We start from the raw sequence: 19,128 nt of genomic DNA, 5'->3' as shown, positions 1-19,128 counted from the left end.
GTTCGCGGCAAGTAAACGAAAGGCGTGTAACACAGTGGAAACAGAACAGAAAAATAAGAATATATTAAAGGATCGCTGTAGAAGACGTAAGTTGCTCGCGAAGCGCTTAAGAATAATCTTGGATTATTTTCAAAGAAAAAATCTTGGCGGATAGATTCGAGTTCGAGATTCTTTTCCTCCCCCGAGTCTGTTCGCGATTCTCTTCCGTTAATCGGGAATATTTTATAATTGCATTAGCTATCGCCGCAGGGCGGATGAAGTAAGTTTAATAAATTAGCCAATAAATTGGATTTTGATATAACGATTAAAATAAAATCTATAACTTGAACCCGCAATATTCGATATCTTCTTCTCAAATGTAATTATTATTCATTATTTCAATAGAAAAAGTATCGCCATTCCATTGGGAAATGCTATCGTTCAGTAGTATATAAGCAATATATAATACATCGTACATCGTATGCTAAGACTGTACTTACCGGGTACACCTTGACCGGTCTCTGAAGCCTCCGATACTCCTGATAATTGGGATCGTAGTTGGTGTCGGCGGCGATCGGCGGCAGCTCTTCGCTGGCGCGGATCTGCCGCAGGCGGACCTTCCTGCCGAGCTGGTGGGTGTGCATGATCACGGCGAACATGTTAATGCCGCTGTTCGGTATCGTCTGACCGGTGCAATCGGCGATGCAGTGGCCCTCGGAGACCACCTCAGGCTGGCCGGGCGGTATTATGTGCCGCCAGTTCGGGTCGATGCCAACGCTGAGGATACCAGCGTCATGGCTGCGCAGTCGATCGGTGTAGAGAAGACGCAGGCCGCTGCTGTCGCTGATGAAGGCGTCCAGCTGCGGGTTCGTGTAGTGGGTCTCCAACATGTAGTAGCGGGGCCCCGCGTACGGATTGAGCGCGTATCCGGCCTCCGGCGGATAATTAAAGCCCTGGTGCGGCAAAAGAGAGAGAGGGAAACGATGGATTATGCAGAAGCTGCCAGTAAATAAAAACAGGACCGGCAGCGAATACCCCGGTCCGGTTCTGATCGTAGGGCCCGTTCTCGCCAGATCTCCGATCTGGTTCGGTCTGATCACGCCCCTCCTACCCCAGCGACGTTTCAAGTTTGGTATAATCGGTGTGCGCCTCGATCCATCAGAACGGGCCCCCGATGAAAATTGTCGCTCATGGAATTCGTTTCCTTATTGGACGTGCATGGTACTCACGAATTATGCCCGATTAATTTTAATTTTTAGGTACCGATGATGAGCAAGATAATCATCCGCCCAATTCGGGGAATCGTCGTGCGATATAATCGCTAACCTCAAGAACATTTTGAATTTAAATTTATTAACATAGCCCCAATAATTTCGATCGTTAGCACCAAACGTGTTTGCATTATTAATGAGATTTTTATTTTAATTCTAAATATTCAAATACAAATGTTCGCGCGCGCGCGTGTGTGTGTGTGTGTGTGTGTGTGTGTGAGATCATTCTTATTTTGCTATCGTTTGTAGTCAATCAAAAATTGTCCGCAGTGGAAATTTTATTTATTATTTTTTGTCTGAGATTAAAATAATAATCATTTAATAATATTACTAAATAAATGTAGACTGGCGAAATGTATTATCGTTACTATTTTTGAAAGTAATCTGAATAATCTGATAAATATTTGAACATAATACAGTAACATTATTGATATATCTATTGTTTTAAAAATTAAAATACAAGTAAAAACGTTTGGTGCACTATTTAATATTACATATAATACCGCGTGTTATACCAATTGATGTTATTATTTCATCATTTATTGGGAATTATATACAAGACAACATGTTTTACGATTGGTTGCAATTTCACAGGACGTTCGTATTACCAATAACCACGAAGAAACAAGTTTGCGGTATTCATGTTCTCACATTGGTATACATTACACCGCACTCGGAATTATCACGAAACTCCGGACGTGCTTTGCACGATCACGCGCGATACTTCACGAAAAGTCAAGTTTACATAGTGAAGGGTCAATGGATACTTCTGATGATCAAAGTTATAGAGAAACAAATAAGATACAATAAATTTAATTAATATATTCCGCTTATATATTTTTTGTCCATTTAAAAAAAAAATAACTTTTATACGGAAAGAACAATTTTTGGCTCTAGTATTTAAATATTTAACTGCCTACAAATCTGAAAATAATTTTGTTGAATTATCAAAAATAATTAAATATAAAACGATTAAGTGTTGATGACAACCTGCAAAAAGTGTTAACGTTTTAGCAATCAGTTTGAGCCACATAATTATTTTGATGGTCCAAATATAATTATTTTCAGAAATAAATTTTTCAGTACTTCAACAAAACATTCTTCCCATATATATCTCAATTAAATAATTTATTAAACCATTTTATTCTCTGACACACCGAATCGAAGACTTCGATAAAATAACTGGATAATTTCATTATTGGCAAAATGACTAAAGAATTTTAATTAATGATCGTTACAAAACGCGTAATGTTCAGTGAAAAATAAATGAATTTTAAAATTTGTATTTCGCGCATCTCTGAAATTTTGTGCAGCAGATAGTTTCTGTGACTACCGAAAACTTGCACTTCCAGTGCATGGAAGCACCTCAGTGCCTCACGTCGAGGCCTTCAGCCTCGTATAAACGTAAGAGAAGTTTTCGACATACCTCAGAACCGAGACTCCAAGTGGCTGCGATCGTGTTGCACTGGAATGTGGGTTTATCAGGAACATAACAGACACCCCCGGTAGTTTCGGCCGCGGATTCCAATTCAGCTTGATCTCCGCGGCACTCGTACAGGGTCATGTGGTGAAGGTATTCGTGGCTTCCCGGCTGAATAACTGGTTCGTACTGAAATATACAACAGGCGTACAAGCTCGTAACGAGGATTAATGTCGAGCGCATTTCGGTCGTACTGGTTCGTAACGTGTTCATAACTCAAGAACAACGTATACCTTGACACTTTTATCGCAATAGAATCGACGCTGAAATTGATTGAAGAAGCCGCGAGCTTCAAGTGGAGATTGTCTCGTTTATTCGTATAACTTAATCCCGTGAATGGAAAAAAATTGCAAGATTCTTTATTTCTTTCAAAGTTGTCATGTCGCATTATTTTACGGGCAATTAATTCGATTAATGACTAACGGCGTGTACTCGCCGTTTCGATTTAAAACAAAGCGAATGTCAATGAATTGAATGGATAATGGGATATCAGCAGTAACAGAAAAAGGAAGACACTTCGCACTTTAATAAGCGTCGATTCTAACAGTTTGGGGAAAGCTGTTTGAGCACAGAAGTTTGGCAAAGAGCAGTCTCCGACGCAAGTCGATACGGTATTTCTCGCTCATCGGGGAAACAAGCTGTTTCGGCTCTCGTTTACCTCTCAATAGGAGTAACAAATTAAGGTGCCCACTGATACCACGGTTAACAGCAGTTCACTCGACTGTTAACCTCAGAATACCTTGCTTCGTCAATAAAAGTTCCATAAAATGCGGGTGTCCGCGTTTTAAGCGCTTAAGTTATCAAAGCAATCGAAACGCTAATCGCCTCTCCTCGCTCCCTTCCACCCTCCTGTCGCTATACCCGTGATAGGAACACAGAGCAATCGCATCGCATAGTTGGGTCACGTCCGATCGAGTTCGAGATTCAGGTGTCGACCGAAGCTAGATAGGGCGAACTATATCAGCCAGTCGAGCCAACACCCTATTCGGAAATACCGGTGCGGATATAAACATCAGCGAGAGCTGAAATACGATAAGATAGAAACGAGAATACAGGACTGAGTAATAAGAAATAGAATACAATAGTAATAAAAATACAAATATTCCGACAATATTAAGTAAAAATGTATTTCAAGATCGCAAGTAATCGTACACGGGGAAAAAAAGATCAGCTAAAAATGAGGTGTGCCAGCTAAATTCAGTATAGACATCTAACGTCGTGCGAGGTCTAATTTTCATTAACTGTGAGATCTAAATATTATCATTTGTAATAGACAAGCATTTTGCTATTATGTCGATGTATTGCAGCAAACGTTTTCTGTGTAGCAGACAATTTGGTGGCAAGTACAGTTTCAGCAAACCATATTTAGCTGTGGTAGAGACAATTTTCTTTTACACGGTGACAACATCACTGTGATAACTAATTTCATATTGCTAAATAAATTGAGTGTAACAGGCAAGCATATTTTGCTATCACGTCTTCATATTAGCTACAGCAGCAAATCCTTTGTATGTATCAGTAAATTTTATAGTCATAGTAACTAATTTTAGCTAATCAGAATTAGCTGTGATCAGAAACATTTTTTTTTCCGTGTGCTTTGCTTGAATTCACTGCAAATCCAAGTGTGTAAAATTAACTTCAATATCTGTGTTATTTTCCGTATAAAAATTATACACTATATTGCACGTTTAATCAATATTTGATTGAATATAGTGTGTTATTTTTACATGGAAAAACTAATCACACACTTACATCGAAGTCACTTTTCATATACTTAAAATGCAAGAAATTGTGAAATTCACACAGCCTTTATTAAGCACTTAAGATCCGTCTTTAACGAATATATTTTTCTTCATTTGTGTAAAAATATAAAAGTAAAATATAGAGAAGGAATTTTGTAAATTAGCTAACACAATGATGATCATCTATCATTTACTTATTCTAATTTTCCGATATAATTACAGGACGTTATATAATAACTGAATAAAATTAGAATAGAATATATATTGTAACTAGGTGAGATTTTATTGAGTTATCACATATGCTTTGTCAGAGAGGAAGAATATAACTCGAGAAACATTAAACATGAATACATGCGGAAATATCTTGTTCAAATTATCCGCTAACATAAAATTCACGCTGAATAGAAAGTCTAGTAAAAATAGGCGAGTACATAAATTCTAGAATTTATAGAAAAGAGATAACATTTACTCGATTTTTCATATGTACATATAACTTCAAATATTACGGTACCTTTTTTAATCAATCAATCTTCTTCGGTTTAAAACCAATTTCTCCCGAATATGGGCAGAAGTAAATTTTCATATCCATCGATCTATACTCTATTTGTACAATGTCTATTAACGTACAAGGGTAAACGTATTATTTGGGACATTCTGTGATTCATTTTAGAAGACAATAAAAATAAACAACTTTGAAGTATTATAATATCTAACATATAAAAATATAATAAAGTCGGTAATAACAGGATTTCCATTCACTGTAGTTTTGATTGCATAAACAGTATATATAGCAATAGATTGGATAACATTAACGTAACAGATTCCGTTGACGATAAAATATCGCGTTGAATTCGCGAAAGCGTAGATATGCAAACTTTTACTGCCTGCTTTGCGCTTTACTGCCAGTCCAACTTCGATTTTTAACACGCGATTTGGAGAATCGTGCGCGTCTCTCTGCATCAAAATGAAACTTTATACTAACGTGAATCGATACCCGGCAGTAATACAAGGTTTATGACCGCATGCTTTGTCACTGTCGCATTTATCGATGACATCTCGTGCGTCGATCTGTCATCGTTGGTAGTGAAAACCGGCGGCCGGAACGGCGAAATGATCTCGCCTTCCGCATTGATCCTGCCATCGTACAGATCCGCCCATTCGTTCATTTATGATGAAGTTTCATAGCCGAATTGATCGATCGATTTCGACTTGCATTCGGCACGCAAATCGAAAATCTTTTTCTAATCAAGCGAGCAATAAGCACGCGAGTATCTTAGAATTCTTTTTATGTTTGCCATAAAAAAGTAATTGTACATATTTTAAATACATGTATATAACTATAAGTATAATAAAAATTCTTGGAGCAATCAAAATGTATTCTCGATTAGGATACAAGAAAAAAACTAAATGTATCACACAAAAAGACAAAAATATAAAATAATTTAATGTTTTTAAAATTTTATATAATATCAAGATTATTATTTAAGAGACTACCAAAAGAGAGATGCGAGATTGTGAATTAAAACAATTGTTTTTAATAGTACTTTCTAGTAGTACATCGGAATATTTCTAAAAAAAATAAACCATTGACTATGATTAAACACTCGGTACAAACACACTGTAACTTCTAGATTATCATTTTGCGCGGCATATTTATCGGGCGGCTACCTGAAGATGTTGCATCTTCAGACGCGAAAACACGCGAGGCAGAAGATAACTCCCGTATAGGAAGGTGAGGGTGAGACGGGAAAGAGATGGGGGGGGGGGCGAGTCGGTAAACTCGACGAGCAGTTTCTTCGGCATTACAAGAGCATCCACCTTCGCTTTAATCAAGTCGGAGAGCGGCGGGCGCGCGCGAGCTACCGTAAACGGGTTATATACCTGGAGGAACTCACCTTCACGACGTGGTGTTTCTGATTAATGCTCGGCATCCTCAGGACACGGCACCAGAGCAGCGTATCTTGCCCCATGGGTAAACGAACCTGCACAGCAATTCGAATGGTACTTCGTTAAGCGAGTATAATTCCATGAGAAACTAACGGATAGAGCCGCTACATTGGGACCATTGATACTTCGTATCAGCATCGATGTCACGGAGAAGTATCAATGTACCACTTTATCAGCAGGACAATTTGATTTTGATATATACGCAACTGTATATATACTAGATATATATATATATTTTTTTTGAAACAATTAAACTGTAAAGTATAATATTCAAATCGCTCGTTTTTTTTTTGCAAAGCAAACACACAAAGAAACGGTCTATATTCGAACAAAACAAAGTTAATAATATTGTATCAATTTATTATAGGAAAAGTAAATAGAATGAATAAACGTTTCGGAACATACAGGTCTTTTATCAGCAATTATTCAATGATAAATTGATCGATATCAAATAATTAATATTACGTTTATAATAGTTGATTAGTTCGTTGCAAGGGAACATTTTAAATGGTTGTAAACATACTGAATAAGTAATTTGTTCTTCAGCCTTGAAATCCTGCTTTTTAATGTGAGTGTAGAGATGACAATGATGACATTTTTTTAAAATAATGTCCGTCAATTTTCAGTGTCCAAGAATAAATTGAAATTGAAGTGAGGATGCATTACCTATATAGTAAAATATAAAAAGTATAAGCAAAGTTGGAGAAATACGCAGATATTATATAGTACGCACTTATATTTCTAGCTTCAAATGATCCTTTCAAAAATTAGAATTTCCACTATAAATTTTCCAACCTAAGTTTTAATAACAAAATCGCTGTAAAATTTTAAATTAAGAGTAAACATAAAAACAAAATAAAAATATTATTGTTACAAAATGTGTGTTATTTAAATGTATAAAATTTAAATGATATTTTATATATGGTCATTACCAGATATAATCAAAGCGTAAAACATCAAACAGATTATTGGAAAAATACATTTATGCCATAAATATTTATTCTATCGGATCATAATTTCATTATTTCGAAAATATTACATTTCGTCTCTCTCTTTGAAAAGTAATCGTCACTTAATAAATCCTTAATAAAAGAACGTCTATTGGGATGAATAGTAAGAAGTATAAAAGGGGAAAATTCGAGAGACTTATAGCTACTTGATGCATACGTCAGGTTAATGGTTTGTTACAACGGAGTAAGAGCAGTTAAACGCAAATATATACGAGAAATTCATTACCATATTTTCCGACGCCGCGTGCGACTTACGTAACAAGGTTGCAAGTTGCTTTTGTGATATACGAGCCCATTTCGCCCTGTCTCAAAGCGGCGCCTTCCACGCCACGCGACTATTTTGCACAGTTCTCATGCACGGCCGGTTGTATTGTGCACGAACGTGTTGCGAGTTTTTCGGCACGTATAACAGAATAAGAACTGCATGTACCGGCGTTAGTTGCGTTACTTGTTTTACGTGTTTCGCTCGATGTACACAGGCTGTATTGTTACGTGCGAACACATATTGTTCAAAATGGTACTTCGCAATATTGTAGACACCGCTTAGCTATATCCGGCTGGCATTGTACACCGATGTACCTCGATTATTTCGACATGTAGAGTAGAAGATTTATAAATGGTGAGATGAAAAATATTTTGTTTATAAAAATTTCTCCTCGGCGCAAGTCGAATATACGTAGGTTTCATGGAATACGATGTAGCAACTTGCTTGCGCCATTTTTCAGATTCTGCGATATTCTACCGTTTGTTAGAGAGAGAGAGAGAGAGAGAAAGAGAGAGAGAGAGAGAGAGAGAGAGAGAGAGAGAGCCATTGTTTAATTAATTTTTATTTCTCACTATACATTTGCGAATATTATTTCTGTTATAAATTTTTGGTGATACATGTTGAATTTATTTTAGTTTAGAATTAAAATATATGTCCGCTTAACTTAACTGAAAAAAACTTACTAAATCCTAATTTCTTTGAATAGTATACAAGCAAACGTTAAAATTATTTAGTACTTTATTCGGTGTACTTATTTTACTTGTTTGTCAATGATAGGTATAACCATGATACCCTTATTACAACTAATTATACAAGTTGTACGGTTTTGCAACTGATTTGGTTAATTATACGCTTCTCGCTTCGCGACTAGGATAAGAATTATATATACCAGTGTTAGTTGTGCTGCTTGTCTTGTATGTATCTCCTATCTACAAGTCAGATTCTACCGAATTACTCACGGAGTACGAGATTTTGCGGATCAATGGAACCACGCTCGGTGTTACCGTGTATCTCGGTAAATACGGAGAGTATTTCCCCCCAAAGGGGAGTATAGGGAAAGGCTGGGTGCTGGTAGATCGTTTCAAACTGTTCGCCGCGGGGCGTATGGACGACCGTACACCGTCCGAGAAAATTACAATTCTCTTTTTCGCGCATCTCTCCCTCTTCCGATGAGCGACGATCGACTCCTGGCCCTAAGCGCTCCAACCACGTCGGCGGATTCTCCCACGCGCTTATGCGAAATTATCGATGTCGAGATTACCGGGAAGGACGAGCGCGTTTATTGTTTTGCGGTCGAGCACGTTGACTGACGGCCCGAGGCGACGGAGAAATTTTTAGGGGCCACGCAAACGCATTTCCGATTTCTACGCCGACGGGCGTCGAACTGTCTCCGTCATTTCGAAATGATCTTTCTTCGTTGACATTCACAAAGTGACGTAAAGTGTTCGAAAATAAAATACAGAAACTTCCACGAGTCAATCTATAATTAAATAAGAAGAAAATCCTATATTCAACTGAGAGAAAAGATTTTGTTAATTTAACAAGCCATCAGTATTTTTAACGAGCGACCTATAAATATGTGACAAATTGGTTTTGTCTTGGCTGTGATTACTGCTAGTCTGCTATATATATACACAAAACAACCAATTATTAGTAACAGAAGTAAATTATATAGAATTTAACCTATCTTTTGGATCGACTTTAGGCTCGTTTACATAGAAATCGTAGATGATCTTGAAGTCTTAAATCGTAGGAAACTGATCAATCACAGTCAAATATAGGGAGAATACTTAAAACTATAATTGATCAATTTTTTACAATTTAAGACTCTACAACTTCTATATATATGAGTATCTTATTTGCAAGCGATACTACTTGATTATTTGTTACATTGACAAATGAGAAATAATTAATTTGCAATAGTAACTAATCGATTTTTTTAACAAATATCACATTTGTTTTCCCTTGATTTGTTCCTATAACAAAATTATTTCTCTCAGTGTTCGGTTAAAATAGAACAAGTCACAATAATGTCAAAGTGACATTAAACGAATGGGAAATAATTGGAAAATGACTTTTGAAAAATGATTAATGATCATTTTACAGTCATTTGGAGATTATTTTGATATATCATAATGACTCGTGATTTCTGCTTGGGGCGGATCTGCTTAAATATTTCTGTTGGAATTTATATACATATCTAATTCTGCAAACCGTGCGTCGAAATTTTTTTGAAACACAATCATGAGTAATAAAAATTGACAAGCAATTTAATAATTTTATATGCACGTCTTTATAAGAATATTAATAATCTAATGTTAATAATCTTAAATCTGCCAATAATTTATTGCGATGTCAATAATAAAATAACTGCGGTAATCACGTGCATGTTTGATTTTCAATTCTAAATTTGTTAAAATAAATTCAACATGTTTCATCAAAAAGTTATAACGGAAACACGACGGTATTCGCAATATACATCGAGAATATAAAAATTAACGAACCGGTAACAAAATCCTTCTAATAAACAGTAGAATTTTAAGAGTGGCGCAATGTAAATTCATTTCTCATCAGTCTCGTCTTCTTCTGTGCCTATTCTTCTATTCGTATTCATCGCGGCGCGATACAAAAGTTACTCGACCGTTCGATAACTTTTGCGTACTAAGTTAAGAAAATCTCGCGATATGCGAAAAAGGAATGCAGGTCGAAATATAGAAATATAACGCCAGTGATATTCTAACAACATCAATGCCAAAACATATCAATAATTTAAAAAAGTTAAAAAATGTCTTAGATATTTCAGTATTTTGACACTAAAATTGAAAATGGGATAAATAATCATAATTAAATAATTTTGAAGAAAAGTTTCGAGTGAATGAGCACTTGAAATACTTTACGTCCCATTGGCATTTTATCTATTTTTTTCTATAACCTAGAAAATATTCGCAATTCATAAGCATTGTATTTAAATATATTTAAAATACGAAATAATTCCCCTGTAATTAATATATATAATACGTTTCTTTTAGTTACTTTAGTTGTCTTTACATTGTTTGCAGCTAAAGTAAAAGAAACATATGCTGTTCCTTGTTCCAAGGAAAGAAAACGAAAAGTAACGTAGCACAAATGTAGCTAAAAAGTACAGACCTGTTATCTCGATTATTCCACTACAGCGATTGTAACGAAGTCTCGGTAACGCGAACGGGCACAAAAATCTCGCGAAAAATGGCGAAATTCGACAAACTGGAAATGTATTTACGAGCGAATACATTTCGTGCTAGGCGCTTGCTTGTCTCAAACGATATTACATGGTCAACATTTCCGGGTCGTTTATCAGCACGTCCAGCGAATGATCTTGCACTTTTTCGCGGACCAACGAGCGTAATACGCAAGGGTGGCCCGATTCCGGTCTCGATATAAACTATAAACAGCGCCGGGGCAGACGGTGGAATTAGCATTGTCCGATTCTCGGTGATAGCGCCGACCTCGTAATCTACGACCCGGCGACGCTAATGAACGAATAGTTTTTGCCGGATGTGACCCGGTTAAGATTTATGTCGTCATAAATTCGGCATACAATGCCTTCTCTCTTTCTCCATCTCCATCTCTCTCTCTCTCTCTCTCTCTCTCTCTCTCTCCCCTCTCTCTCTCTTTCTCTCTCAGCTGCGTGATAAAAATCCAGTCGCGCGCGCACCCAGCTAAATGCATTCGAACATTCATTTCACGCACGCGACGTACATACGCACGCACGACCTGTACACGTGTCGACGAATGACGGAAACAAAACCGTATGACGAGAGAGAGCTTTGAAAAAGCTTGTTCGCGTCTCGGATAAACGAATGATTCGCCGCGCGTCTCTACAAACATTAAAACGCTGATAGTGCGAAACCAATTTCTCTCCCTGTTTTGTACGTGAATATTTTTAACTTTCTCTCTGTGTAGATTTGCGAAATGATCGATATTTCTTTACAATCTTCAAAGCTTAAAGATTCATCAGATGTACAGTAAAAAAGCGATCGGAATTGGAAATTTATACTTTTTGTATAAAATGAATTTTTGTTTAATAAGATCAATATTTATAGTTAACAATACACGTTTATAGCTTAAATGAAAATTTTCTCACTTTATTTTAATTATTTTTTATAAAACATCAGCTTCTTATTAAAATAATTTTTTACTCGGGTTCTAAATTTCCGTCACGAACTTTTTGTATTACTTTGAAATTATACAGTAAAAAAATCTATAATTTTTTTCATAATTTTTTTTTTATTTTCTTATAAAATACTTGTAATAGTCTTGAAGGAATCACAAGTGTTGAATGTTACCAATTATTAGTTTTTAACATTTCAAGAATGCGAAGAGAGAGAGAGAGAGAGAGAGAGAGAGAGAGAGAGAGTCCACGGAATCTTTTTACTTTCATTACAAGTTTTCAGAAAACTTCAGTACGAAGCTAGAGATTCTTGATTTAAAATTAATGTTGAGTTAATAATGAGTTACAATGCTGACGATGATTCTTCAGCGAAGGCTGAATAAAGTAACTTTAGTTATCTTAAATACTTAAATGAAACCGGCTTGAATCTGCCCTCCGCACAAATCGAGTCCAATATCACAACGCCGATGGCAGATCCACTTTCGTGAACTCTAATTAAAACTCTTTAATCGTCTTTGTTCGCACTCGCGAATTTCTCCGCGGTCGGGATGAATATTAACTTTGTTCTTGTTTCTTGTCACGTGCCGTCGTAATAACGCAAATCATAATAAATGCAATGTGCACCAACTGCTGTCTCTTTCTCTCATCTCTTTCCTTCTCTTTTAATTACATCTGAAGTAAAACGAAATATTTCCTTCCGTTAGTTAATTTCATTCATTAAGCATTTATCTTGGCAGAATTTCTGGATCATATTCGTCGTATCGTAAAGTGATTTTCATCTTACAGGACATCTTGCGAATATAAGGATTTCAATGTTAATTAAAAATAGAGCAACTCACCTGCTTGTTCAGAATGTCCCAGATTTTCAAAGGAGGATCCGTTTCCTGATTACGCGAACTTCGTCTGGGCTGTGCGTCTCTTTGCACCAGATATAACGGTCTCGATCCTCGCACTGCCCCGTGATCAGGTAAAATACCGGCCGCTGATACCGGCTCCTCGACGTGATATTGCCACACCACTTGCATCGTGTCGTTCTGAAACATAAAAGAAGATCCAAAGTCAAAACGAGTGTCTCGTTCTCCGCTCTTCCGCTTTTTGCCGCCGAAAAATATCGATAGAGGATAGGGGCTACAAAGGCCTGTGGCTTTGTACCCAGATCGCTATAAAAACTGCTGCTTCTCGGAAAGAGTTGCCTCATATACGACGCGAATAAACGTCCTCTGCTGAAGATAGCGCGCTTCGCTGCGCCTTTTAATCAAACCTTTTGTAAAATTTACGATCAAAAATTGCACCACTGGCAAACCATTGTAAGCCATTTTTATAAGCTTCAGAAAAATAAAAGAGGGAAACACATTCATTTTTATTACTAATGTAATTTCGATCACACTTCTTTTATAGAGCAAGAGATGTACATCAAGAGAAAAATGTCAAAGTATTGCGAAGCAAATGTTACTTGCGACGTTTTCTTCGATATTTATTCGTTACGAAGAAAATTTGATAACGAAATATACGTGATAACGAAATATACATTCCTGTAAAATATATTTCATTAATTGTAAAAATAGATTACTTATTTGCTAGGGCGAAATAAAATTTCATTTCGTTTAAACAAAAATCCATTTCAGTGACGTAAATATATTTCTCACAAATAAATTTTTAAGCATCTTTTTCTCGGTATATCTTCATGATTGAGTATAAATCGAAATATATATTTCATATGTGTGTGAATTAATGCAAAGTGACGATGCGAAGCATTTTTCTCGTCTCGTATGACTTTTAATAATTCCGCTGTTAAACCCCGGACTCGATTATATTTACGACCACCCAGGGTGGCTTAAGCCTTTCGGCACCCCCTAAGTTCGCGACGGGGTCGATTGCTCTTGGCGCGCGCCAATCATCTGCGGTCGCGCTGCGGGCATACGCGATTCACCCCCCGAGAAGAAAGGCGGCCATCGAGGGTGGTCGGGTCATATACCAAATACAAGCTGCAATGTCCCATCGTCCGCCTGTCGCGGTTGCCCGCGAAACGTACACGTGTCCAACCGCCAAACTTGGGGTCGCTTTTACACAAGCAAGCCACTTACACGTTGCGGGACAATCGCGCCTGATTGGGGACTGACCATACGCGGGCTCGTTAACCGATCCGTTCCAAAAAAAAAAAAAAAAATATGTCACTCATTGACGCGAGTGGTAGGAATAAAAATGAGAAGCACGCAGTTATTGTCAGCCGAAATTTGCAAGTTTGTAATCAAGGCAATTTCTGTATCGACGTTGACGTTTTCAAGTGATGGCAGACTCAATCTTCTTTAATTCTTAATCGATTGATTTTGCTCAATTTATTATAATGAGATAAAACATAAACTGGAGCAGCAACCTCTTTTAAAGGTTATTTTCAGAAAGAAGTAATATCTTGGCAAATTTCATAATGCTTATTTCGCTTGCATAAAATGGAAAATATGATTTTATATTTGCAGCTATGACTTGGCGCCGGCGGACCGCAAAAAATTCACAAATGGACCATAGATTGCGCATGACTGAACTATAAATATATCGAGACACACACCGATAGACGGATAAAATGAGAAATTGAGAGATCTTTCATCGAAGATGTGAAAAATCAACATTTTTTTAAGTTTAAGCTTTAGTTTTTTTTTTAGGATAGTATGTCATAATATTCATAATATGTACATAGATAAGATAAATGTATCAGTTGGAAAAATCATAAGAATCTTAAATATTAAACTTTTGACACGTACGACTCTAAATAAGTTCATCTTATTTTAATTTTTATAAATGACAATTTCATTTATAAAATTGTATATATCATTAAAAGCTTAATATTTAAATTGTTTGTCATTTTATCTAATAATATTAGGTCATTGATACAATTACGTTATAAATTCATATATATTCACACATTTTTATCTTTATGTAACCTTCATATATAAAATTTGTTCGTACTCAATTAATAAAATTAAATTAAATTCAATAGAGAACTGAATATTTTTTAATAATTTTTTTTTATATTAAATGTAATTTTTATCTATTATAATTAAAAGAAATAGGAAAAAAATAAATAATTATTATTATTAATAAAATAATAGATATTGTAAAAACGCATATGCTTAAACATTTGTTGCAATAATTTGCCTAAATCACTTTGAAACATTGGCTCAAAAATATTAAAGCGGGTACCACGGGGGAATATTCGCATCCATCATGTTCTCGATCGTTATCGACCCCTGTCTGCCGCCATTAACGTCGGAGACCCAGATTAAGAACGTTACTTCACCACTCCAGACACGTCTCGGCGTGAAGCAAAAAATCGTCAGTGGAATCACAGAAGTCTCGCAATCGGCGACGTACAGATTTGCAAACTGCTCACGTGTTACCCATTCACGTTCCTCGATAATCGCCGAGCCCCACGTCGTGTCTACCCCTTCCTCTTTAAAGAGGCGAAACCCACGTCCGTTAACTTCGCCGACGTATAATCATCGGCGCACCTACGTTTGTTTCCGAATTGCTTGAGACAATCGGGCGCCATTCTCGTGAGGAAGTGAGGAGATAGAACACGACGTGGCGACCCAGATCTGACAGATCGAAAGATTTCCGAAGCCAAGATGGAAGGTCGATCGAAGGAAATGGGCATCGCACTGAAAGGAATGAAGTGGGAATCACGCGATTCGCCAACGATCGATTTCGGAGACGCCCTTCGACTAGTTACGCACTCTCGTTGTCCTCTCTTCGATCAATCGCATTGCAGTTTCTTTTCAGAAGGACATTACGTTCCAGCGTGTCTCAAGAGTAATGAATTTTAATACCAAAGGCAAGCTATTCGGAGCTATTAGTAAATAACGTTACATTATTCTCTAATGAATTTTAAACAAACTTTGCCCTTTGAAAGAATTTCAATTTATCCGGCTTGTTTATCCGGGTGCACATTATAGATAATTAAATGGCTGAAAAAAAGCAATTATGAAATTTTCATGACAACGCAAAAATTCATTCTGATCACAAAATCCATAATTTGAGGAAAGCGCGACTGAATATTATATAGGTTTTTTGCTTAATATTTTAAATACAAGCTAAATTAAACCTCTCTCATAACATTAACGACTCTTATTGCTTTTTTCCCCCTGACTTCAAAAGAGGTCCCTATCTAGAGACGATAATAAATGCATCTTTTCTGCTCTTTCTTTCTGTTTCTGTGTTTTCTTCGTACATAAAGTTTGTAATTAATTCGAAGAGTTCTGATATCTCATATTTCATCGTGACAGTTCCGACATAATTTCACATTTCATCCTCCATAACGTTGAATACCACGATTCATGATTACCTAACTATTTTTTATTTTATCTTTTTTAGGTTCATTCTCCGAATCTCTTCATTTGCCTTAACCAACTTATCCCTCTAATTTAATTTTTAACTCCATCTTGTAATCGTTCTACTTTATCTTGTGATCATTTGAAATATTTTAATTGTTACGCATTTATATTATTACACAATGCATTTTCGATTAAACGACTCACAAAGGGTTTTATGTTATAGCATAATAGATATCCTCTCTTTTATCTTCTATTTCGTTACATTCTTATGCAGGAGTTTCCCGGAAAATAGTACCTTGTGAGTCTCGTTGATCGTAGAGTTCAAAGAACGCGATGCTATTGTGAGATTCGAGTGCGCTGTTCGCGATACGAGTAAGCCACGTGCTCGATCTCAGAAATCCTGATTTAAAAGATCCACCTAACCCGCTGCATCCTTAAGTAGATTGGCAAGAGGAAGAACGATGTAGAAAGAAGATTCTTTCGGAAGCAGGAAACGCTATCGACATTTGTAAGGATCATTAAACGGAGGATATGATCCATGGAAAACATAACTATGCGTTAATTATCACGAGGATGCTTATTAGAGCTGCTCGTTAAACACAAGAAATTGCGGCGTAATGAAGAAAAGGTGTGTTGTAGTGAAAATTATAGTGCAGAAAATTATTATATTTAAAAATCGCTTCCAAATGTGTGGAGAGGAAATATTACAAAAATTTTTTAATGTTTCAAATAATATTTTAACAGAATTCTTTAATAATTATATCAAGCAGCATCCTCATTAATTTATAGTAAAAGAAAATAATAATATTACAAAAAGTTAAAAAGATTGCTTGATAATATAACAAAAGTCTTTAATAATTATCAGCAAGCAGCATTCTTACTAATTCATATATACATATATCTCATAATATTAACAAATTTATATTTTTTAATAACAATACAAATAGTATAGATCGAATACGATAAGAAAAATGCTCTCTAAAGAAACTAAGCACATATGTTAAATTTATTTAATTTATGTTACTTCTCTTCCACGTATTATAATAATTGTATATACTGCAATATTTCCGTAAAAAAGTATCTCTGCTAACGTATACAGAGTACGATATAAAAGAAAGAATCGTGTTTGAAAGATAGGCTAGACAACTTTGCGGAACAAGATGTAAGCAAGAAGACAAACGGAACGGATTTGAGATTCGAAGACATTCTCTACTAACTCAAGCGACGTTTCTTTCGCGGGACAACTTTGTTGTTCGTTGTTCCCGCAAGCCGTAAATCTCTTCCACTTATTCGTTTTGCACACCAACGTCCTTCCAACGTCTGCCTACGTTAGGAACAATCGTAGTTCGCAATTATCCGTTGCAATAGTCGTTGGGTCAAAGGAGAGAAGGGAGGCAGAAGATCCCATTTCGCAAGTTAAAGATGTCAGTCGCGATGTGAGCAAATGGCGCGTGAGTTCCCTTGGAAACTCTGGCATAAAAGATTTGGGCCACGTGCTCTGTGGAATTCCAAAGTTGAATACGAAGAGAGAGAGAGAGAGAGGGGGGAGGGGGAGAGAGAGAGAGAAAGAGGGCGAGAAGGGGATAGATCGAAGGGAGCATGGTACTATAATAACGCCTAATAGAGTTCCCCTATTACGCGAAGCGAGTAAGGTTATTGTTGTTGCGAACTTCGTTTTTAGACCCCGGAAACGATTTCGATCATAACGTTAAAACAACGTTTTCCGAATAACAGTAAATTGAAGAATATTATCTTACGGATAATTCAATTTGCGCACCTGACAATTATCCAACTAGAAGTCTCCGATAATGAAATGTAATTATCTTCATCTAATTTATAATAGTAATCACAAATCCGTTAGAATGGCTCGAGGTCGATGTCCTCTTAGATTCGAAATCTAAGGGTCAATGTAATATTGACGTTACTATAAAAGGGTTACAATAAAGGGATAACAAATAGGAATCATTCGGTCGAGCACGCGAACTATTCTCCGAAATTGAAAATCCACTTCTTTCCTCTCTTCGAAACTTCCCACCCCTGTTCTTCCTCCTCGGTATTACGCCAGAAATCGTATCTCACAGCTAACGTCGCGCGGCAGTCGTTGAATTTAAGGGGCGTACCCCAATTTCGAGGTTGAGAGATATCACTTACTATATGAGCAAATGACGCGCTCTTCCTTCTTCGGAAAACTCCGTTTTAGAAATTCGATAACGCTCCCCGCTTTTAAATCGTCACTTTAGCGGCGAGTTGATGAAAAAAAAGGTTCGATAAAGAAACGATCTTTATGGAATCATTAAAAATGATGTTACAAAATAAATTGATAATTAATATCACTTCTTTTCGCTCGTGTAACTTACAAACAATTAAATTAAACAAAAAACAGTATGTTTCGACTTTATTTAGTTCTGATTATTAGTTATGATCATAATGTGTTTTATTCTATCTGTTTTGTTAATCTAATTTGATATATGGGGTAATTATGTATTGATCAGGACTAAGTAAAGTCGAAACGTACCGTTAAAACTTATAATTGTGAATAAAATAAATATTACAAAGTTACACCTAATTATAGCTCGTTCAACTTGTAACCTGGGTTATTCCTATATTTGATTAAAAATGATATGTTTCATTAATGACATTAAACGTATCTAAAAGACGGTTTCGAATTTGGAAATTATCAAAATTAGAATTAATAATAAATTCAGGGTATATTTTCAATATCAGTATCACAATCTCAAGAATATAGTAATTTTGTAAATGAAGATCATTTATAAATAATATTTATAATTATTCGAGTATCTCAAAGTAAGTTCTATTAGCGTAAAGTATAATTTATTGATACGTAGATAATCGCAACAGATTTCAGCTAATTGAAAACGCAAACGAAATTTTCTCTCTTAGAGAACAACTCAAGAATCAATACCGATGACAATCGTTCCACTTTGACACGGTGGAAGCA

The 19,128-nt window shown here is 36.1% G+C and overlaps 1 protein-coding gene across 2 annotated transcripts in view; it reads right to left on the bottom strand.

The window, feature by feature from the left end:
• Positions 1-19,128, bottom strand: part of LOC108752200 (MOXD1 homolog 2) — a 233,638-nt gene that overhangs the window by 3,272 nt on the left and 211,238 nt on the right. For both annotated transcript variants that reach the window (XM_018492876.1, XM_018492875.1), the window contains exons 4-7: positions 12,684-12,878; positions 6,368-6,454; positions 2,677-2,859; positions 480-932 (exon numbers count right to left, since the gene is read on the bottom strand). In XM_018492876.1, the coding sequence (XP_018348378.1) occupies positions 480-932; positions 2,677-2,859; positions 6,368-6,454; positions 12,684-12,878 (918 nt within the window). The remainder of the gene's footprint in view (positions 1-479; positions 933-2,676; positions 2,860-6,367; positions 6,455-12,683; positions 12,879-19,128) is intronic.

This window comes from Trachymyrmex septentrionalis, unplaced genomic scaffold (assembly GCF_001594115.1).
Source record: "Trachymyrmex septentrionalis isolate Tsep2-gDNA-1 unplaced genomic scaffold, Tsep1.0 scaffold59, whole genome shotgun sequence".
In the NCBI taxonomy this organism is placed as follows: Eukaryota; Metazoa; Arthropoda; class Insecta; order Hymenoptera; family Formicidae; genus Trachymyrmex; species Trachymyrmex septentrionalis.
Note: the sequence above shows the minus strand (reverse complement) of the source record. Positions and strands in the feature narration are given on the sequence as shown.